The sequence below is a fragment of the Larus michahellis genome, chromosome 7 (assembly GCF_964199755.1).
Source record: "Larus michahellis chromosome 7, bLarMic1.1, whole genome shotgun sequence".
Lineage (NCBI taxonomy): Eukaryota > Metazoa > Chordata > Aves > Charadriiformes > Laridae > Larus > Larus michahellis.
In genome coordinates, this window is record NC_133902.1 from 26380743 (window position 1) to 26404395 (window position 23653).

Consider the following 23653-nt stretch of genomic DNA (forward strand, 5'->3'; position numbering starts at 1 on the left):
TGAATATGTGCTGAAATCTGAAGTAGCATTTTTGCAGGTTAATGGGCGTTTGGAGGTACTTATGTAGCTAGATAATTATAGCCAAACTTTAGATGAAAGTTTTTTGGTTTTCCATGATACAGCTATATTTGGGGGATTTAAGATTCCTCAATTATTAATTGAGGAACGAGACAAAACTAAGTTTTGGCATTTAATTTTCTGCATTAGGAAAAAAACATCTTTCATCACCTCCCTGAAATTTGCCTTGTTTCCATGTTCTTCATCTCCCTTACATAAGCTCTAACATTTTTAATCACTGAAGAGCTAAAAGATTCCGTAGCTTTATAATTTAGGTAGAAAGTTTAGACTATATTCTCTTAGTCTACAACTTTTCCATCTACATCTCAGATATGTTTTATCTATTAAAACAAACGTAATGTTACAATGTGTCTTAAGTACCAGCGAGCATTAAAAAGGTTTAGCAACCTCTCCAATCCATTAGAACTACACATATCATTAATTAAGAGTAAAAATCAGCTTTATGGGATTAAATAGCATGTAGCTGACATGCGACAAAAAGCTTCAGACCTTTAAAATGAGATTAATCCACTGCTTAAGGAGGATAAACAAAAGCATTTGAAGTCCTTATGCTATACATTAAGCAGAAAAGATTTTTCGTTTGGTAACATTGCTTGGTGACTTTCTATTAGGAAAAAAATTACCTTACTCTCTTTTCATAATGCTTAATGAATGGAGATCCTCTCATAGTCTGAGTTTTGACAATGTGGTCATCCAATAACATCTGAATATCGTCTACAGATGACAAAATATGGGTTCCTGTTTCTCTATAGGCAAGAAGAGTGAACTCCATTTGATCCCACTCAGAAATCATTTTCGTTAAAGCTTTCTCAAATGAATGTTCTTTGCTGGCTGTTTCACTGACGGTCTCAAACTTTTCTAGGAATCGTTCAAGATGCAAGTTAATATATGACAAGACATTTGAGTTTTCAGAAGGAAACAGTGGTAAACCTGCAATTTTTGACATCTCTTCCCAGTGCCTTTCTTGCAAACCAGGATTGCAAATCACCTGGATTAGGGGAACGTGGCATCTGAATTCCTCTACTTTTGATTTAACCTGTCTTGTTATTGCTAATGCATTTGGAGAATTGTGGAATGTTTTTTCTAGTTTATACAGTCCATGCCAGTAGTTTCCTACATCTACCTCTACTTTGTCTGGATCCACTTCTTTAAATGATCCCTCTGTCCAGTCTTTGTGTTTTCTGTTGAATTCAACAGTCATATCATAGAGATGAAGATATGGAGCAAGAGCATTTCGAATGTTTTTATGCTGAGGGTACTGAGATACTGGCCATCCAAAGGACTCTTCTTCTGAATTAAACTGATCAATCTGTTGAGATATAAGCGAGGTCTGAAATACAAAGCTGTTCATGATACCAGGCCCTTACCACAGGGATTAGGGAGGTTTTTCTCACATCTTCAACAAGCTTCAAATCAAGTTTTGAGTTACTAAACCAGTATTGGTATTATGTAATTATGTAATTGATGTAATTAACTGCAGTTAAAACAATCTTTAACAGTAACAGCTCAGCATTCATGCCAGTGAATATAGGAATATAGTTAGAGGTTTAAAGCGATACCTGGGCATTCCTCTATAACTTGTATTACCATGGAGTTTTTAACAGATGGGAGGTAATAATGACGATCAGGAATTGCCCTTCTGAGAACATAAAACTAAAATTTCGATGAAAACCTACATAAACTTAATCCACTCTTTCACTATGCAAAGTGCTGACATATTAACTCAAGACCACATAGTAACAAATTATTGTGCTCATTAAATTTGCTGTTTGTCATAAATCACGTAAAAACATTTCATAGCTGAATTAAGAATTACTTTGCCACATCTCAGCAACTGCATTACTGAGCAAACTGTTGATACTGACAAATATTGATTTACAATTTATACTATTGAACTAGTTTAGACTATAATCTGTACCTTATCCACAGCAAGATCCAATTTTGTCTTTAACACTTGAGCTTTCTTCAAATACCTGTTGACTTCCTCAATATCTCCAAATGTGCTAAATTCTTCAACCTGCTTAGAGTAGCTTTTCAGGTCCTCAACAAATTGTTCACAGCGTATCTAATTAAACATCAAGCAAGCATATACTCATTTAAAAAAATCACAATAAATTTCTGTAAAAAGAAGGAATAACTGTTCTGATTTGCTATGGTAAGATACTTTATACTTGCAGAAAATCCAAGGCATCCAACATATTTGCACATGAGTATCTATTCCACCCAAATTACAGAATTTGCCCTGAATCCTACTGTTACGTGCAGTGATTTACTGGCCTGACAGTTGTGACTTTGCGTTCTATATCATAGGATATATTTGGACATTAAAACTTCTGCTTTCTGCGATGGACATAGTCAGCAGGCTAATAACAGAAAGCTAAATTGAAATGCCTAATATATCTCAAATTTAAATAGAATAATAGGATTAATCAAATGACAGACAAAGATTAACAGTTTCACAAGACAGAAGTGTCTCTTGTCTTAAAGCCATACACTCCAAGGACAGCTTTTTCCTTGTATATACAACTCCTCAACACATATTTTACTTTGAGTATCAGTAGTGGTCAATTTCTGAAACCAAGCATTAAACCATACAAAGCAATAAAATGTTTCAAGATAACGGAGAATATGCTCCACATTTATCTATAACGTAATAACACTTACCAGCTTCTTCTTTAAACATACTGCATAAACATAGAAGCTCACTATCTCAAAATATGTATGATCTAAGACAAAATGATGATGAGACTAAGGAGCACAAGAAAACCAAAGCAGACAGGTATACAGGCAGTAACTATAACAGATCAGCAGTCTAGTAATTAGCAATCCTTGTGGAGAGGCCCCATCACTTAGATAATATAACAAATTGTACTGTAAAAGCCTAGTAAATATAATGAAAAATTCTAAGAGAGATAAAATATAAGAGATTAAAATAAATAAACCAAACCCAAATCAAGATGCAGTTATGTTATAAAACATAACATAAGCTGTTATTCTAACAGCAAAATCAGACTTGCAAATTAATGTGTTTTTTTTTTTTATCGTAGAAATTTCATATACTGCCATTGACTCCAAAGGGATTGCTCAGGGACATAAATTAAGTCATGCACTTGTCCTTAGAGGATCTATCTGAATTTCACTATTTCACATACAGACAACTTTCATCAACATCACTGGAAGTTCTGTAGCCAAAGACCTTTCAGAGTGAAAAATGTGAAATGTTGCTTGTCTTGCAGTACTTGTGGATATGTGTAAAACAAATGAGTGGAAAGCAGGCAAAAATTAGTTAATACTGAGAATAATATAAAAACATCTACTTCGAGCTTCTTTTTAAAATATATGTGAAAATAAAAGGTTATTCCATCCATTATTTCACATCCTATATGCCATTCAAAATTAGTAGCTCAAGGATTTTTAAAATACTGTCATTACAAACCTTAAGACCATCTTGAAATTGATCTGTTTTTTCTTTAATTATCTTTCTGTGCTCTTCAAAGATATCTGGCATTCGTGCATGCCATTGGAAAACATTAGTGTTCAGTCGAATGTCTGCTGGTGAAAAGTTGACACATTCTATCAGGAAAGCAATGCAATTTACAGCATCCACTAATTTCTGCTCCAATTCAAGCATGTCACATGTTTCCATTTTCTGTACACAGGCCTGTGGAATAGAAATTAAAAGGGAAGAAATTTTTTATATAATTTCATGACAAAATAATGCCTGAAGTCGTTAATACTGAACTTTATAAGCTTATTTTTTACAAAAATTTTTTACAAATAATTTTTTACAAATCATGCTACACATGATTACATGCAATTTGTTCATTCTCCAACACAAAATTATAGCATAACGTGTCAGCATTTTAAAGGCACCATATTCTCAGACAGCACATAGTTCAGCTTCTAAACATTTTACTTTTTGCTTGAAAAAATTACTCCAATGATATCCTATGTTAAACTTCACTGTAGCAAAAGTTCGAATCACTCAGACATCCAATTTATTTTACGCAAACTCCTGTATTTCACACATTTAACATTGGGCATATACATCAGAACTTTGCTGAACAGCAAGCGACTAAGACGCATCACATTTCAAGTGTGAATATAAGTGCTTTGCTGAACTGGAGCCTGAATACATCAAAGAAACAGCAGGGTTTTGATTACAGAAGTGGTATTTGTAAGCGAGGAGATGGGATTTTACAGTTACCGAACTGCAAACCCTACATCTGCTAAATTTTAAATGATCATTCAACAAAATTACTTCATACAACTTGCCAATGAGTGCTTTTTAAAGTTGTCTTGTGAAGAATTAAATACATATTAAAGTTCCCTACGTCTCAGATTTCAACTCTTCGATTAGTTTAGGATATTGGGAATGGATATTGAGTCTTCCACACCTAATCCAACTGCTTGAATTTAATTCAGGAGAGCCAAGAGATATTCAGTGTTTAACTACACTATCTGTTCAGAAGCCTGAAGAAAACACAGTCTAAATTTAATTCTACTGGCATGTTGCCCACACTACAGAAATTAGTTGTTATCTACTTACACTAGCTAGATGGGCATAGAAATAAAACCACGCACTTATTCCAAGTTTTGCTTCATGAAAATCAGTGAAAAAACTTCCAGGTAATACCTATATTACTAAGAGGCTCAATCAGCATTCCAGCCAGCCACACCGCTTGCTAGCATGCTCCCCTATAGCAATGGTCTCCAAACTTTCTAGATCACACATCCTCATCAGTAAGAAATTTTTGAGAATACCCCCTGAATATATGTATATTTATTTAGAAATTATACACACATACTACTGTACTAACATATTATGTACATAATAAAGCATGCAAAAAAAAGAAATTAAAAAATTATTAAGTGAAGATGAAATAAACAATATATTAAATAATTTTTATTCATTAATTTTACAGAAATATTTTTGCTTTCACTAATATTAACATAGAATTATAGAATGGTTTGGGTTAGAAAGGACCTTAAGGATCATCTAGTTCCAACCCCAATGCCATGGGCAGGGACACCTCCCACGAGACCAGGCTGCTCAAAGCCCCATCAAGCCTGGCCTTGAACACTTCCAGGGATGGGGCATTGACAGCTTCTCTGGGCAACATCTTCCAGTGCCTCACCACCCTCACAGTAAAGAATTTCTTCCTAATATCTAATCTAAATCTACCCTCTTCCAGTTTAAAACTGTTACCCCTTGTCCTATCACTCCACTCCCTGAGAAAGAGTCCCTCCCCATCTTTTCTGTAGGCCCCCTTCAGGTACCGGAACGCTGCTATAAGATCTCCTCAGAGCCTTCCCTTCTCCAGGATGAACAACCCCAACTCTCTCAGCCTGTCTTCATAGCAGAGGTGCTCCAGTCCTCTGACCATCTTCATGGCCCTCTGCCAGACTCGCTCCAACAGGTCCATGGCCTTCTTGTGCTGAGGACTCCAGAGCAGCACGCAGTAGTCCAGGTGGGGTCTCACCAGAGCAGAGTAGAGGGGGAGAATCACCTCTCTCGACCTGCTCGCCACGCTTCTTTTGACGCAGCCCAGGATACAGTTGGCTTTCTGGGCTGCAAGCGCGCATTGCTGGCTCATGTTGAGCTTCTCGTCCACCAGCATCCCCAAGTCCTTCTCCTCAGGGCTGCTCTCAAGCCATTCTCCACTCAGCCTGTATTTGTGACTGGGATTGCCGTGACCCAGGTGCAGGACCTTGCACTTGGCCTCTTTGAACTTCATGAGGTTTGCACAGGCCCACCTCTCAAGCCTGTCAAGGTCCCTCTCAATGGCATCTCCTCCCTCCAGCGTATCGACCGCGCCATACAGCTTGGTGTCATTGGCAAACTTGCTGAGGGTGCCCTCAATCCCACTGTCCATGTCGCTGGCAAAGATGTTAAACAGCACTGGTCCCAGTACTGACCCCTCAGGAACGCCACTCGTCACTGGTTTCCATGTGGACATTGAGCCATTGACTGCAACCCTATGAGTGCAGCCATCTAGCCGGTTCCTTATCCACCGAGTGGTCCATCCATCAAATCCATGCCTTTCCAATTTAGAGACCAGGATGTCATGCGGGACAGTGTCAAATGCTTTGCATAAGTCCAGGTAGATGACATCAGTTGATCTCTCCTTATCTACCAATGCTATGGCAACATCATAGAAGGCCACCAAAATTGTCAGGCACAATTTGCCTCTGTTGAATCCATGTTGGCTGTCACCAATCATCTCCTTATTTTTCATGTGCCGTATCAGAGTTTCCAGGAGGATCTGCTCCATGATCTTGCCAGGCACAGAGGTGAGACTGACCGGTCTGCAGTTCCCCAGGTCTTCCTTTTTTCCCTTTTTGAAAATGGGGGTTATGTTTCCCCTTTTCCAATCAGTGGGAACTTCACCAGACTGCCACAACTTTTCAAATATAATGGAAAGGGGCTTTGCAACTTCATCCACCAGTTCCCTCAGGACCCATGGATAGACTTTATCAGGTCAAATGGTCTTGCGTACCTTCAGGTTCCTCAGATAGTCTCTAACATGATCTTCTCCTACAGTGGGCAGTTCTTCATTCCCATAGCCTGTTTTTACCTTCTGCAACTTGGGCAGTGTGGTTAGAGCCCTTGCCAGTGAAGACCAAGGTGAAAAAGTCATTCAGTACCTCAAGATTTTTAGTGAGAGCAATGTGATTGAATATGCTTCATTAATCTTGATTTAACACTTTGAGATTCAGAGATTCAAAGGTCTGGTTCTAAATTGAGTTTATTTCAATACTTTAACGGCAGTCATAGTCTAAAAAAAAAAAAAAACCCTCAAAGATACATAGATCAAAATGGAAGAATTGCATCATTGGCTGTGCTTAATACCAAATCATGATCCCATCCACTAATTATGCAAAGGTTTTTGTTAAAATTCATCTAGTGAATTTCCATCTTCCTTGATGCCACTCAGTTATTCTTGCATTTTTGCATTTTTAACAAATGCATTCAAGACCCACTGAAATACTTCGTAAGATTTGTAAACAGGTTCGATAATTCTGTTTCCAAGTTTGTAAAGTGTACAGGTATGAGAGTTTTTAGCAGGGGGCAACAAAACATATTTTTCAGCAACAAAATCACATAACAGTGGAAACATTTCCAAACACATGTTTTCAAAATGCTGTCTCCATAGTATGATTTCCTTCTGCAAAGCAGTTAATTTCTCACTCATTCTTAAAGGTGTTACCTTACCTTGAAGGACAGATTAAGTGTCATTATTTTACCAAAAATATTTGCTAGGTAGCATACTAGCGACTGCCACTTGTCATCACAGAAAAGGTCAGTGAAATTAGGAATACTTGTCTTTTTGTAAAAGAAAAAATCGTAACTCATCTTTAAGTTCAACAACTCCTTTAAAGGAATTTGTGACAAGATAACCAGCAAACCTCTGTGCGGTACAAAAGATCTTCATGGTCACAGCCCATCTCAATATAAACTATTCTGAAGATTCTACTATTTAAAGATTTGTTTTATAAAATTTACCACATTGATGACATCCTGTAGAACTTTATGCACTTCTGGCTCCAATGTCTTTCTGCCATAGCATGCTTATGAATGATGCCGTGAATGAATTTCATGCATGGTGCTATCTTTTTTTATTCTAGTCAAAGAAGCCGTTCCATCAGTGGCTACACTTGACCAGTTTTTCCATAAAGCATTATTTTTATTAAAGAAGTCATTTACTGTTGAAAATATATTTCCTCCAATACATCTTTCCTTTAGTGGCTCAGAAAAAGGTAGTTCTTCATCTATTTCATTATTAAAACAGAATCTAGCAAATACCATAAACTGAGATATATTAAACATCTCTACTTTCGTCCAGATCTATAGCAAATCTCCCACACTGCATAACTTGTTCTACTACTTGTGTCTACAAATCTTCAGCAATGTTTTCCATGGGCCTTCCAACAGTATTTGCTGACAAAGAAATGCATTTTAGTTTGTTACAATATAATTTTTCATGCCATTTTTACCACAGCAGGAAGAACAATTGTTTCCCAATTGGTCTGTGGCTTTTTCTCTTTCACTATTGAATAAGAGAAGGCTTCTGAGTCTTCTAAGCATGGATCATTGCATTTTGCAGGGTACTGGATTGAGTAATGCATGACTTGAAACTTCACTCAAAAAACTGTAGAGGTTTCTCTTCCTGATCTGGATACTTAGTTTTTACATTTCTTGCTAAGTGTACTGCTTTCATACTATCATTAACTAATATCTCAAAGCAAAATAGACATTTCAGGCAAAGTTCATCATTAACAATAATGGATGTAAATTCATATTTTGAATACTCTTCCTGATAATTTGGAATTTTTTTGGCCAACTTGTCAAATCGGATTAGACCGTCATCATTTTTACCCCGTAATATGGCTGATGAAGAGCTTGTACTAGAAGTTTCAGCTCTGCCATTTTCTTGTTGATCCCTTGTGCTCGCATTACTAGTATTATCTTGAATCTGCAGTTTCTTTGAGGGAATCTTTTTAAGCCACTTGCCCATTTTGTGAGGGTTAGGTTAGTTAAAACCAGATAACGTAACACATAAATGTACTTAACTGGGTGCACAAACTGCAATACACAGTAATACACTGAAAGCAAGCGAATAAGTGAGGTTGCCACTGTGAATCCCTCCGTATTGAGAAACACCCACTCTTTCCTCAGGACACCTCACATACGTACGTGACGCAGGACCCTCTGATACAGACTGAGTTAGGGCACCAGGGTCAATCTGTATATTAAATATTGGTAAAGCTTACTTTCTTTCTCACTTTTTTTAGATAAAAATAAATACTGTTTCCTTCACATACTCCAATGGATTATCTTGTGCACTCCCAGGCTGCACACCCCCCACTTTTGAGATAGCTGCCATATAGGGTTTTGGCCCAAATGGCATTCTCACCAACAATGCCATTGTACAGGGCAAGTGACAGAAGAGACAAAGGACTGTTCCAAATAGGCAGTCTGGTTGCACCCGTGACATTTTGGTGGGGAAAAGAGTTTAGCCATATGTATGAGAGCCAGGCTATGAAATTTAGCCTCACGGCCAAAGACGACCTGTCCCTTTCTATTTTGTAATACAGATATAGCACCAGTGATAAGGCCAGAATCATACCTGTAAAGGAAGCAACTTGCATATGCTACTGCTTAAAGCCAGAGCAATAGTATCGGTAGCTATTTCTTGCTTGAACTCATAAAAAAAGAAGAGAGTACCTTAAGTTCCATTAGTTCCTGCGTGTTAGACGGTGTAGTAAGGGCTTTTTCTGATATTCTCTCGAACTCATCGCATAGTCTGAAAAATACATAAAATAATGAGTTTGGCATGTGTGTTTTGTTTTAATCATTCTTGGGCATATCACATACATTTATAATAGCAAAAATGAGATCAACATACCCTTTAAGGATTAAAAAAAATTCTATAGTGGAAACAAAATTAAGTACATTTCAATACACATTTTCAGTTTGAGAGTTACCTCACATTTATGTCTTGATGATCTTTGAACATTTTGGAAATAACTTTTTCACAAATACTATCTGCTCGCTTTACCAAAGCGCTTATTAATCCATCACAATGCAATTCAAACATTCCTAGACGGAGATACTGCAATACAAATATAACAGTTGTCAGAACACTGAATAGCTTTTACCTATTTTCTCTCGCTGTCTTAAGCAGAATGTCAGGGATCTCACCTAGGAATTTAGTTAAATCATAAAATGCTTTTAAAACTTGCAAGTGAAAAAGGGAAAGAAAAAGCTATAGTTGCTAATAACTGTTCTTCTGTATATGCACATTGAACTTTGTATAAATCTTACTTCCTTCGCCTTTTACCTTGACAAATAATCTGCTTCCTGAAAAAGGAAGGGCATCTACTGTCTGTAGCAGTGAATGTCGTCCAGTGAAATTACAGAGTTTGAGATGTACCTAAAGTGCGGTAATCTTGCTTTACCATTAAAGACACGTGACATTCCTTAGGATTAAGTACTAGTTTCTCCAGAACTTGGGTTTGCACTGAATTCTAGGAGAAAAACACTTTAAGCAAAACCACTTTAGCCTTCTGAGTTCTTTTTCAGAATGGACAGACAAAGGATTCTCACCACAGAATATCCTTACAGGGACAAAAAAAATGTGGCTCATGTTAAGGATCCTCTCTCTGCCTTAGAAGCAGTTTGGAGATGGCTGGACCCACACTTTCTTTTACACTTCACTCTAAGAACATACTCTGAAGTAGAATCATAGAATCTTCACGGTTGGGAAGGACCTTTGAGATCATCGTGTCCAACCATACACACACAAAAAATACCCCCTACAATCTCTGTCACTAGAGCATGTACATACACTTCTGAACTGCCTTCAGAAGTCCCAAGACAATTACTAGCAAAAATAATTGTCTGACTTAAGTATGGCAAATACACCCCAGAAAAACTTTTTCTGAAAAAAATAATTTTATTTCACTTTAATTATCTCACAGCTAATTATCATCACCTTTGACTTACAACATTCCTACTACAAAATCAACATTAAAATGACATCCATATCTTATAATGAATATTATTATAATTTACCTTCCTAGAAGTGTATTTTATTTCCTTAGCAAGTTTTTGGTACTTTATAATTTCCATTTTCATTTCTTCAAAGGTATGTTCCTCTGTCAGGAATTGATCAATATCTTGTTCAGCTTGTTTGTTTATGAGGAAGCTATACTTATCATACATCTTGAGATGTCCCAGAGATGCTGCACTTTCTTTGATAATTTCTTCTCTGATCCTTTTCTTATGTTCATCCAAGATCTCACGTAGGATGACGGGCTTCAAGACAGTTGATGAGGACTCACCTTTTGGCTTTGAAAAAAAAAAACCACAAAAAAACCCATACACATTTTCAACTTACAGTTGTCTGTAGTTCAGTTATGTCATGGAAATAAAACAGTATAGAAAAATCAACCTAATATTACTTTAAAATCTTTCTAATTAAAGTCTGATTACAAACCTAATTTTGTATATACAGCTATTTACATTCTGCTCACAGATTTTTTTGAATCCTAGGTTATGGATGTTTGCCTCCATCAGGTAAGAAATCAGAGCTGCTTCATTCAGAAACTCAGGAGTCCACATACTTATCCAGCCAAGGCAATCCTAACAACAATTTTAAATTTAATCTACATGGATTTTATTTTTCCTGAACCACAGGCACAATTTCAATTTTGCTATCAACTGATGAATCTGTAAGATTAGAAAATGGAAAGCACTTTCGTGCAACTCCACAGAAGATCTAGAGCCTTGCTCTTGTGCATTTAGACACGCCTGAGATGTGTCTTTTGTCTGTTCACATGTTGTTGATTAGTGCTTTTATACAGCACAGCACACTACTCAGGTTTCTGTTGGTCATGTGCCCAAGCATATTAACAAAAATTTTGAGGACTGGTATCTTTATTTAAAATTCAAGTTGGTGCTAACCAGAAAGGGCAACAGAATGTCCAAATGATATTCCTTCAGGAAAAAAGAAATTTTCACCTTCCACAGCTCTCTGGAAAATTATCAAGAGGCACCACAGAGCATTACTTTCACTCTCTATACATTAAAAAATTAAGACTGCTACACTGAAAGTAACATGCTATTCTAAACCAAGAAGGTACGTTATTATTATTTCACAAAATCTTTTTACTTAGTCTGGACTGTTTCCTGTTTGACCAACTAAAATATAAACTGCTTAAAAATTATGGCTTCAATTTTTTTTAAAGGATAGTCTATTCAAAAGTTTCTATATTTAAAGAGACAGTACCCTTCCCAGTATCAAAATAGAATATATTATCCAGAATATTGCAGAAATGTGTTTAAAATTGAAATGCATCAATTTTGTTTGTAGTACATTAGTAGTAGCTGTTGCATAAAATAACTCATAGAAGAAACTAATTAATTATTGGCTTTTTATTTGCTTAGAGAACAGTGATTGGGCCTTTCATTAATAAAATTTAGATGATTTCAAAGTGTTCCATATATCATGAAAGAGTATTATAATATTACTATATGAGTTCTGACAATAGGGCTATTTATTAAAATACCTAGGAACTACACGTAGCAACAATATGATAAAACAAAACCCATGAGAATTGTAATTTCTTACCCACTTCGAAAATAATTTGGTCTCAACTCTTGGTATATCACTGACTGCTTCAATCATAAGAGCATAAACATTCGATAATATGTCCTTGAAGTCATTAAAGTCAGGTTCAAATTTAATACCATCATTCTGAAGGATCAGCCTCAGGATAAAACCTGGGTGTTTGTAGGCTTGGACGGATTTCTAACACACACACAAAAAAAAAAAAAAAGGAAAGTAACATATTAGTTAACCTAAGTACATCTCTGATAAAAGTCACATAAACTGATGTTCATTAAGACGAAATACAGGCACAAGAGACATCCTCTAAACACCAGAGGCAACAACTTTTTATAAAGTTGTTTGCATAGACTGAGGCAGAGTAGCTTTGCAGTAGCAGCCATCATAAGTGTAGCAATACATGAATACAGAAATACAGCAGTACATTCGTCATCTGGACCAGTCATTGAATCTACTAACATTTTTAAAAAAAAAAAAAAAAAGAGAGAAAAGAGTGTTACATCCAATTTTGTTGCTAAACAAGAATCTGATCCACAAAAACCAATCTAAGTATTATGAGGGTTATATTTGCAGTATGGATTCCCACGTATTCCAGTATGAAAACATGCTTTTGTCCTTGGTGGCATAATTTGATTCTTCATCCTATCTATAATCTGGATTAGACATCTCTTAACTTTCCTGCATCTGCTAACATATTCTAACTACACTAAATTTTAATTAGGAAACACGAGGAAGCATTTTATCACTACCAGGTAGCATAGGATGACCATTAGGAAGGTTAAGATTAGTGTCCTGGTTTGAGTGACACAGGACTAATTTATCTTCTAATGCCTGGGAAAACTGCACTTTTAGAAGGCTCTAGTGTCTGAATTTGTGAAAATATTTACTTTACAGCCAGCTATGGTATGTGGGTTTAAAAGTCTTAGAGTTTTTGAGTTAGCCAGGTTCAGGGATGAGGAGCAGCGAGACCTGGGTATTTGACAAGCTGGCCAAGAGGATTATTTCATACCATGAACATCACAATCAATGTAAATTAGAAAGTTTGCTGAGAAGTTCTCTCTCTCCTTTGATAGCTGTGATCCTGAGAACTTCTTGCCCCAGTGCTGGACCCCTGAGGCCTTCTCCCCCAAGCCCCAGCACTTGCAGCCTCTGGGATTTGCTGTTCACTGCTGAGAGCACACAACTTCCTACTGATAGAACTGTCTGAGTATAATCCTTGTATATTTTATATTGGTATCAGTATCAATACTGGTTCTTTAGTGTTATTAATGTTAATTATCTAGTCTTATTCTATTAAATCCGTTTATATTTCAGCCCTCCGATTTCCTTGCTTTTTCCCAGTTCCCCTTCCCGGGTGGGGAGGGGTCATCAGCTGGTAGAATAATTGTCTGAACTACAATAAATTGTTGCACGTTCCTCAAACCACAACAATTAGAAAATAAGTACCTATTACTAATAAGAACAGAAAATACTACTGCAGACATCAAAGGTCACTTAACTCAGAAGTATACAAAGCATTGACAGGGGAGTGGGAATGAAAAAAATATACTCTGTTTCCACATGATTCCTTACTTCCTTATATTCTCTGTGTGTTTTTTCATCAATATTACCTGGAGCCAGAGTTCTGAGGATATTTGATGGCAAGGCTGTATTAACAAAAAGCTGAACGAAGATCCAGTTGCACTCCAAGACATCAAATATCAACAAGAAATATTTACCTCTACAATAGACATTATCTGAGTGCAAAAGGAAACTCCTTCCTTCTTACTTTTTTTCCCCAAAGAACTGTTGTGCCAAAGCGTGTACTAAACACCTGCTAATAGCAGAGAGAAGATGAGACTCCCTTCACAGATGGGTATTATGGAGAGAGAGCGCTAGTGCAAGATGCAAATGGCTTTTTTATTAATGAATTTCTACTGTATGTCTAACTGACTGCAGTATGTTCTTAAGGATAACAGATTTAAAATATGTTGATATTTCCCTTCTTACATGACAAAAAAAACCCCTATTATTTTAAATCTACTTAATAAATAATGCATTCCTAAAACAGTATTCTTTTTTTTCCAGAAGGCACCTGCTACCAGACTTCATACTTATTTTTTCTATCTTTTTTTTTCAAAAGAAGCAAAATAAACAGGAAATAAATTGTCTATACATGGAAAACAATGCTGCTAGTGTGCATGTGAAAGACTACTTACTGCAGGTTGAACAATTAAATCTGTAAAGTCTTGAATTGAATGCAAAAGCAAATGTTGCAGTTGATGAGTCATTAAAGTGGCAGCACAATTGAAGAAAGACTCTAATTTAGTAATGCTGGCATTGCTGGGAACTTGTTTTCGTTTATTACCTTGGTAAAAGATTTTCTGCACTTCTGGAAACCACCTTAAAAGAACACAATATTTTTAATTTTTTCAAGTTATTACCATTAATAAACCTGTGGTTTCAAGTTGATTGCTATAAATGCTTATATTACATGCAGTTAAAAGTTGCTGCAGTATACTTGAAAAACTATAGTTTAAGTTAAGTAGGTCATATGATAGTATCTTTAAATTCTAAGGAACTGTGTCTCTGAAAATGTTATCTATTATTGCAGAACCATATTTAAAATATAACACATTATGATAGACAGATTTGCTATCTTGCTTCGGTCTCCTACTTCTCAGGCCAGAAAGGCTTCACAGGCAGCACATTTAGTCCCAGAAGATCGTGCAGTTTGTTATACATCCTTGTAACCAGTAGATGTTAAGATGTGGAAGTAATCCAAAGGGAATTCTGCCTAGTTGCAACCAAATTGAAATTAGCTCTGGCATTGCTGGGAAACAGGAAGGAAAGAAGAGTGCAGCAGAAAGAACAGAACGGCATCTTCAAGGTCAGAAAGAAATACATCCAAAAATGGTAAAGGCAATACATAACAGAATCATAGACAAGTACAGAAATAAAAACTTTCAGTGTTAACAGAATGAAGAAACAAGTATTTGAGACTACAGTAGTCTTGACAGTTGTATTATTTAATTAAAACCTGAAATAGTAAAAATGCAGTAATACATAACTGCAGGAATCAAGCATTATTGGTTAAAGAAAGATCAGATGTGTACAAACAATACAATTTGGCCTCAAATATCTAAAAAAGGCCTAGCAATTTTGATGCTTTATTTGAAAACTTAGCTGCAGCATACTGAGTGCACTACCAAGAAAACTGCCTTTCTTCTTTTAAAACGTCTCAGACTGAATATAGAAACATTATTATATCCAAATATTTTACTTTTGAAAATCTTAATCATAACCTCTAAAGTGAGCGGATCTCATTAATACAACATTTTTCGGATGACTCCACTCAGATAAACAGCTTCGAAACTGAGAATATACAAACTGAAATTCCAAAATTATCAACAGATGTTCTACAGAGATACTGTTACTGATGTGATACTAGGTTAATCTTCCAATAAATAAGACACTTCCTTTGTGCGAAGCATGGATGGGTAGTCTTATATAATAAAATTTATATCACAGTTTGTATTCTAAAATGTCAGAAATTATTTATAGTAGCAATATTGTATTTTTTCATTTATCCAGCACCAATGAGACCACAAAAAAAAGCTTTTGTCATAACAGACCAAAACACATATATTGTTAATGGTCCTCTAAGAAGTGAGCAAAATACGTCACACCAAAATGCAGAATAAGAAAACTGCACAAATCATGATAACACACTCAATATTTACACAGCAGTTTTCGTTCATAGGCCTCAAAGCATTTCACAACACTGCATCTCTTTCCTTAATATGTATTATTAAAATGGGTTTTTATTTCTCTCTCCAGAAAGTTCAGAGTTTCAAAAGCATCTGAAGTTAAAAATTTCCCCGTAACTTAAAAAATACGGATACACTAGATCATACTTCTTCGATAAAATCGCTTTGGATTTTCCAATTTCTTTCATGACTTGATTTTGGAAAAATGAGAGTTCCTCAGCTTCTCGTTTGTTGTGAAATATTTCTGTATCAAGAAGGCGTAAATTTCTGAAACAGAATATAACATGAATATTTTAGGAGCATGTTCACTGTATCTTGTTTTTTATGTTATGTTTATAATGTTATTTTCAGAAATTAGCTTCTATTGTTTCAGAACAACCAAATATAAGCACTGCAGTACTGTCCGTTTGCATGGTCTTCAACTGAAGTAGTAATTATGTATTTGATTAATAACTATTTTCAGAATCAGAGTTTGTATGTATGTTACTCATTACATATAGGATCAAACATTTAAAATTCTGAATGTATTAAATAGCATTCCTTTCTAGGACTGGGTGGATTTTTGCAAATATTATAAAATAATCTAGAAATAAATAAACATTGAAACCTAGCTTCAAAATAATTTTAAGTTTTTATATTTTTAAAGACATTGTCTGAATTTTGTCTCCTACTTAGCAGATACAACAAAAATTTAAAACAAACAAACTAAAAAACCCAACATAAAAACCCAAACAAACCCACAAAACACTCCCTGCAACTTCTTACAGCACCTGGCCTGGACAGGTCAGTTCATTCTCTTTACTATCACCAGTCAAGAAATAAGTGAGCAGTTTTGTCTGCTCTGGGAAGAAGAAAACAGCAGCCCATCTAATGCCTTTTTCCCTGGTTAATCAGATAAGAGGAAAAACATAAGCACCCTGCTAGGCAAGACAGCAACCCTTCCCTGTTTGGGAGGCAGACTGTTTTGAATATTCTTGCCCTGAGAAAGACCAAAAAAAAAGTGTCAAATTTAAACTGAGATTAGGGAATACGCTAAAAGCAAGAAAGACTATTTAAAAAAATGGACGTCATATCCAAAATTACATTATTTTTCAAACATGTCAGAAGCATGAAGCTTGCCAGAGTCTAAGATAACAAAAATAAAATAAAATAAAATTTAAAAAAAAAAAAAAGAGAGGCCTTAGAGAAGATAAGATCCTAGCAGCTCCATTCTGGAGCCTTTTTATACAATGAACATTCTACACAATGCCTCAAATTGAATTGTCAGTGGAACAGGCTGTAGGAAAAAAAAAAAACAAAAAAGGAAATTAAAAATTGCCACATCCAGATGGCATTTCACTCGAGCTCTAAAGAAAATCAAGTACAAACCAGCTAAACTATTCAACTTGCATGTGTAGCTTCTTGCTTAAATTTGCCTAGATACCAAAGGAAATTAAGATGGCAAAGTGCTCCATGTGATTTCTGGGCAAGTACAGATAAGAAACCTTGACGGCTATAGAGGAAAAGTTGGCAGAAACTCTTTGAAGCATAAAATTAGAGGGAAAACAGACAAATACATTTGTGATAATGGCTTTTTGAACAAAGCCATTATTATCCATGTTCAGTGTTCAGATGTATATATTGTAGCAGTCCCAAATCCAGTGGGGCAACTTGGAAATCTAGATTCTGAAGTCATCAAGCAGCTGACTTAAGAGATACAGAAAATACTTACTTAAATGAGGTCTCCCATAAGTTCAGAACAGCAAGCATTGAAGGATTTATTGCATGCAAATTTTCTTTCAGGTAATGGCATGCTGACAAGAAAGACTTGTTCCAAGGTTTTGGCACTACTTCTAGTCTAAAAAAAAAAAAACAAAACAAAACAAAAAAAAAAAACAAAAAAACAAAAACACAACAAAAAAACCAACAAGAAACAGTGGGATGAACATAGCTTTGCTAAGAAGCAAAATATTTATATGTTTACTTTAAGATAAGATAATTATTTGCATCTCAGAAAGCACAGAATTCAGGTGATAAATCTAGCTTTCTACACATTATTCAGATATCAAAAAAAGTCTTCAAATATTGACCACTGTATAAAAAAAAGAAATAATATATGAGAAATATTGGCCAAATCCTAAGAGATCTGTAACCTATTCATGGTCCCTTATATTTAGCATGTAACAAAATCACTATACATATATAATTAATTTAGACAATTAATATGCAATTTTCTACAATATGTTTATCCTCATCACATCAAATCTGTAAAAATTCTGGTATTGGTCGTTGCTAAGCAATCAAGGCCTTTTCTGCTCCTCATACCACCCCACCAGCGAGCAGGCTGGGAGGGTACAAGAAGCTGGGATGGGATACAGCTGGGACAGCTGACCCCAATTGACCAAAGGGCTATTCCATGCCACGTGGCATCATGCTCAGTATATAAAGCTGGGGGAAGAAGGAGGAAGGGGTGGACATTCAGAGTTATGGTGTTTGTCTTCTCAAGTAACCATTATGCGTGATGTAGCCCTGCTTTCCTGGAGATGGCTGAACACCTGCCTGCCGACAGAAGGCAGTGAATGAATTCCTTGTTTTGCTTTGCTTGCTTGTGCGGATTTTGCTTTACCTATTAAACTGTCTTTATCTCAACCCATGAGATTTCTCACTTTTACTCTTCCAATTCTCTTCCCCATCCAAACTGGGGGGAGTGAGCAAGCAGCTGCACGTTTTTGGCTGGGGTTAAAGCACAACACAAGAGAAAAATAAAAACACTTGTGACAAATGTCTCATATATTTGTAATACTTTTGTTCCCATTTTGATAATGAACTATTAAAAAAAAAATTCTGATTCAAAATAAAACTTTTATCTATTTCTCACTGAATCTGTATTCCAGTTTTTCCACATCTATCTTACATATTTCTTTAGAAGAAAGTTTCATATTTCAAATACTGTTAAGGGAATAAAACTGCTTTACCAATGATAATTCTAGTAGGAGAATTTTGTACTTTTGGATTTGCATGTAAGCATGTGGCATAAGCTTATATACAAACTACTGTTACATCCTACACAGCTCCTAGCAGATATGGAAGATCTACAAAGAATTAGATGTCGGATGGCCTCTTACCTAGGGGACATAATAACAATAAATTCATCAAATATTACTTCTGTTTTTTAAGATGCAAGTGGCTTAAGAAACATCTGTCAAAGTTACCCCTTCTATTTTATTCTAATGCCTACCATTTGATATTTGAAAGTATCTATCTCAAACTACAAGCCAGAAATCATTTATAACCAAACCTTTTCTGACCTTTCACTCAGTAATACTACCCCCAAAACAGAGCCTGGTTGATATTGGTGGAAATGTTCTGTTTCTGAAGCGTTTGTAAGACATCATTCCTCTACAAGGTAAATTTATTTTACGTTTTGGGCTATAACTGTGAAAGAGGTACCTCTTCACTTTCACATCTTAGGGAGAATTAAAGCATGTTCTAGAAAAGTTGATATTAAGTTGTCTGATCCACACTGGACAGATGTGTGATCCTGGGAGAAGCACTATACTTGCTTTCAGTAGACTGCAGAGTTTTTAAGGCAAGTGTGAATGGAATGGAGATAGTCCATTACTCTAAATAAAGGCCACATCTATCCACTTCAGTATAGAGGTTGCTACATACTGAAAAACTCAGCCAGAAAAATCTACCAGTGTTTATACTACATATTGCTGAATTGTTCAGAGGATCAAAGCAGTCTGTATTTATTACATTCTTAAATGTGTATGTATTGAGCCAAACTGTCACAACCTGTAAATAAGACAGAGCTTCAGTGACATCTGTGTGGAACACGACATTGTTCCATTTATTACAATGCAGTTTTATACAACGGCATTTGGCCTACTACATCCCATTTTCAAAGGCTGTGGGATTAATTGAGACTTCTTACCAGTTAAACACTGCTAAACAAAACTAATTCCAAACAACCTTTCAAGGTAGACACATATTTTCCAGGGTTTTTCCAAAGACACTGTATAATCATTACTTGAATTTACATAACTAATAACTAAGTCTTATTTACAGCTGACACTGACTACCACTATTAAGACTGCTCCTTATGCATGCTATTCTACCCCACTGTTTTCTAGTTATTGTTTTTGAATAAATATATTTTCTTACTCTGCACGATGAGGAGGAAGAAAATCTTTCTTCTTGTCTTCATCTTTTTCCCTGCTGTCTCTTAAAACAAAGTCAACTGAAAAAAAGTATAGGGGAAAAAAAAAGAAAGGAAAGAAAAGCCAAAGTAAGCTTAGCAAAGGAACAGAATCATAGGATCATTTGGACAGGAAAAGACCCTTAAGACCATCAAGTCCAATCGTAAACCCAACACTGCCAACCAAGTCCTCCACTAAACCAAATCTCTAAGCGCCAAGGATGGTCACTCAACCACTTCCGTGGGCAGCCTGTTCCAATGCTTGACAATCCTTTTGTGAAGAATTTTTTCCTAGTATCCAACCTAAACCTCCCTTGAGGTTACTGAGGCTATTTCCTCTTGTCCTATCGCTTGATACTTGTGAGAAGAGACCAACACCTACCTTGCTGCAATCTCCTTTCAGGTAGTTGTAGAGAGCGATAAGAACTAACGTAAGCCTCCTAAACCCCAGTTCCCTCAGTCACTTCTCATAAGACTTGTTCTCTGTCTAGACCCTTCACCAGCTTCATTGATCTTTGGACATGCTCCAGTACCTCAATATCTCAACTAAAACGTCCAAATGCACAACTCATTGAAATGAAGTTTTATCTAGATATACACGAAAAGGGATTTAGGAGAAAGGTACACTGTTAAGTAGGGATTTATAAAATAAAATGTTTTTTAAAAGTGTTGAAAGATCAGAAATACTGAGTAATACTAGCTTTGATCATTACAAGGATAAGAAAGCCTGAGTATTCTTTTTATTAAAATGTGCCTCTAACATCCAGGAGAGCACTTTTATATAACTCTTCCACAATGGTAGCTCTCATCCCTCAACAGCACTCAACAATGAATGGTTCTGAATATTAGCAATTTAGGAGAAAATGCAAGTAAACTCCCAGAAATCTACCTATAGCCTTTTTTACACTCAAAAGATAGTCTTCTTTGACTTCATCAGTCAGTGAATGTATACTTTCATCAAGTACTTTCAGACATTGTGGAATTAAAGCTAAGATGTGGTCTAGCCATGATTCATCCATCGGGGCCACATTTGCTGTATCAATTCCATGGCGAATGTAATAGTAGTATTTCTGCAGGATGAAAGAATAAAATGCATCGGTTAAGTCCAGCACTAGAAAGACATTGCTACTACAGGTTTAGCTAGACATATGGGCTTATTTAGTACAAATAAATGTAACTATTTTTAGTTTGTACTGATTTATGTTGTATATTCCATATGCATCACTAGATCTGATGTAAATACCTTCATATCAGCCTGCCAAATACTACCTGGCACAATAGTAATAAAAAGCTGTCTAGATAGAAAAACAGAGTATAGTGGCATAAGTCTCATTCCATTTCTCTAATAAGAGCTAAATAACAAAAATGTCATTGAAGAATGGACATAACTCATAGAATTCTGGTTTTTGTTTTGGTTTTGCTTTTACAATTCTACAATTCTGGAAAGATGCCTCTCCTTTACACTGTTCCAGTAGCAATCTTTTCCTTAAATAAATTTTAAATTTGTCTATCTCATCATTCCAGTGCTGCCATTATTATCCATTAGCTCTGGGGCTGCATCACGTATTCAAAAAGCAAGCCATGCATTCTGCAGAGTTTTGTGTGGATATGCAATGTGCAGCTAATGCATTGCTTCAAAATATGAATGTATAACCACATATAAGTACATCTGCTTGTATGCCAGCATTTACTTAGGCACGTGAAATCTGATTAACAAAACCTCAGAGCATTAAAGGAAACGTAGATGAAGAAACGTTATCAGCTGAAATTCAAAGAAATGCAGAATGGAATATAAACTGGAAGATCACCAATGTCAGGAAGTAACACATGAATTTATTTCAATTGGTTTATCCACAAATTAACTTAATATATTTTAAATAGATTTTGTATACAAAATTTTGTATACAATTGTGTCATGTGAAGTATCTTAAACCAGAATGAGAATGAAAAACATTCTAGCTCTTAGATGAGGGTAATCCAAAGAGAATTGTCTTACGGATTCTGTCTGCTCAGATAAAGCAGTGCATCCGCCCTTGCAAGTTATTCTTGCCTTCAGCAAGTGTATAAAATATTAATTTATTACTTCCTGACATTGGTTATCCTCCAGTTACTATTCCATTCTGCAATTCTTTGAATCATCCGTACATTCCTAATGCTCCATTCTCAATAGTAACATCATAAATAATACTTTGTATGAAACTAATAGTGGAAGAATATGTCACTGTTAGTCATCTCTCATTGTGTCAATATTTACAATAAATGACTGGCACTGTATTTAATTTAAAACTCTAGGAAACAGTCTTTAGCTACCAAAATATCTTTCTCTATTAGTGTAGAAGAAACTGCTCTTGGAGGCTGGGTTCCATCAAGGGATGGAAGCTGTTCTTCAGTAAGGTCTTGCTGTCTAAGACAAAAAAAAGAAGAGTATGCGTCACATTCTTCACATACATTTCACTGGCATAAGTAATATATAGGCATCCTACATGTCAGTTGTGAACAAACAAAACCAAAAAAAGATAACTGCCCAAACTTTACAATGAGCACAAGATATTCTGATTCAAAAAGAAGACTGAAGCCTGTGGCCAAGTTTGTATTTTACCTGCTAAGGTTCAGCTTTTAAAATTTTTGGTATAGTTCATGCTCATATACATACTTTCAATTCGCAATCATCAAAATTTTAGAATAATTTAATTTAAAAATTTGGTTCATATATCAAAAAGGAAAAACACGTTATTCAGAGATAAGGAAACTCACAATATAATGTTAACAAGAGCACTTCTGAAACTTTCATGGTTTTTTTTCCGATGACTGCTGCTCTGCAATGTAGAAGTTGATGGTCCAGCACCTGCTTCATTATCTCTAGAATCCTGTATCTTGTGTCTCTTGCACCTCACATTCAAATATTCTCCTTGCAGAAAATACATTTTGAAATTAAGTTTAAAGAAAAAGTTCAAATATACTGCATATATGTTTACATTTCTGAGAGGTTTTCTTTAGTAGTACTAAAAATGTTAACCTTACCAGGTGAATACTCATTTTTTACAGTAAACTCATCTGACTCATCATCCTTCTGTTCTTTGCTCAGATGGAATGAAGGACAAGTCTGCTGCCATAGTGGTTTAGACCTTGCCTGTAATATGAATTTTATATTTTAGTTTTACACTTCCTGTAGGTGCTACTAACACACACTTCAAGATTTCTTAAACATAGTAAATCAAAGAAACTGTAGCCTAATATACAGCAGGAATAAGGCAGCTTAAAAATGATACAATAAATGACCACCTATACGTTGCCCTCAAATTCTAAATATCCAGATCACTAGAGACAAGCATGTTAAACTTATCATAGAATGGTTTATGTTGGAAGGGACCTTAAAGGTCATCTAGTTCCAACCCCCCTGCCATGGGCAGGGACGCCTTCCACTAGACTTCTATGTAAATATTTGTAAACTTTCTAGTTGTATACCTTACTTAAATATTTTAAAAGTTGTTCAAATACTCTACTTTCAATGT

The 23653-nt window shown here is 35.6% G+C and overlaps 1 protein-coding gene across 1 annotated transcript in view; it reads right to left on the reverse strand.

The window, feature by feature from the left end:
• Positions 1-23653, reverse strand: part of DNAH7 (dynein axonemal heavy chain 7) — a 115239-nt gene that overhangs the window by 85982 nt on the left and 5604 nt on the right. The window contains exons 3-17 of the mRNA XM_074593757.1: positions 23163-23271; positions 22896-23049; positions 22452-22545; positions 21031-21211; positions 20108-20183; positions 17673-17798; positions 16109-16228; positions 14411-14594; positions 12216-12395; positions 10658-10933; positions 9568-9695; positions 9308-9386; positions 3515-3739; positions 1997-2143; positions 702-1387 (exon numbers count right to left, since the gene is read on the reverse strand). Of these exons, the coding sequence (XP_074449858.1) occupies positions 702-1387; positions 1997-2143; positions 3515-3739; positions 9308-9386; positions 9568-9695; positions 10658-10933; positions 12216-12395; positions 14411-14594; positions 16109-16228; positions 17673-17798; positions 20108-20183; positions 21031-21211; positions 22452-22545; positions 22896-23049; positions 23163-23271 (2765 nt within the window). The remainder of the gene's footprint in view (positions 1-701; positions 1388-1996; positions 2144-3514; positions 3740-9307; positions 9387-9567; positions 9696-10657; positions 10934-12215; positions 12396-14410; positions 14595-16108; positions 16229-17672; positions 17799-20107; positions 20184-21030; positions 21212-22451; positions 22546-22895; positions 23050-23162; positions 23272-23653) is intronic.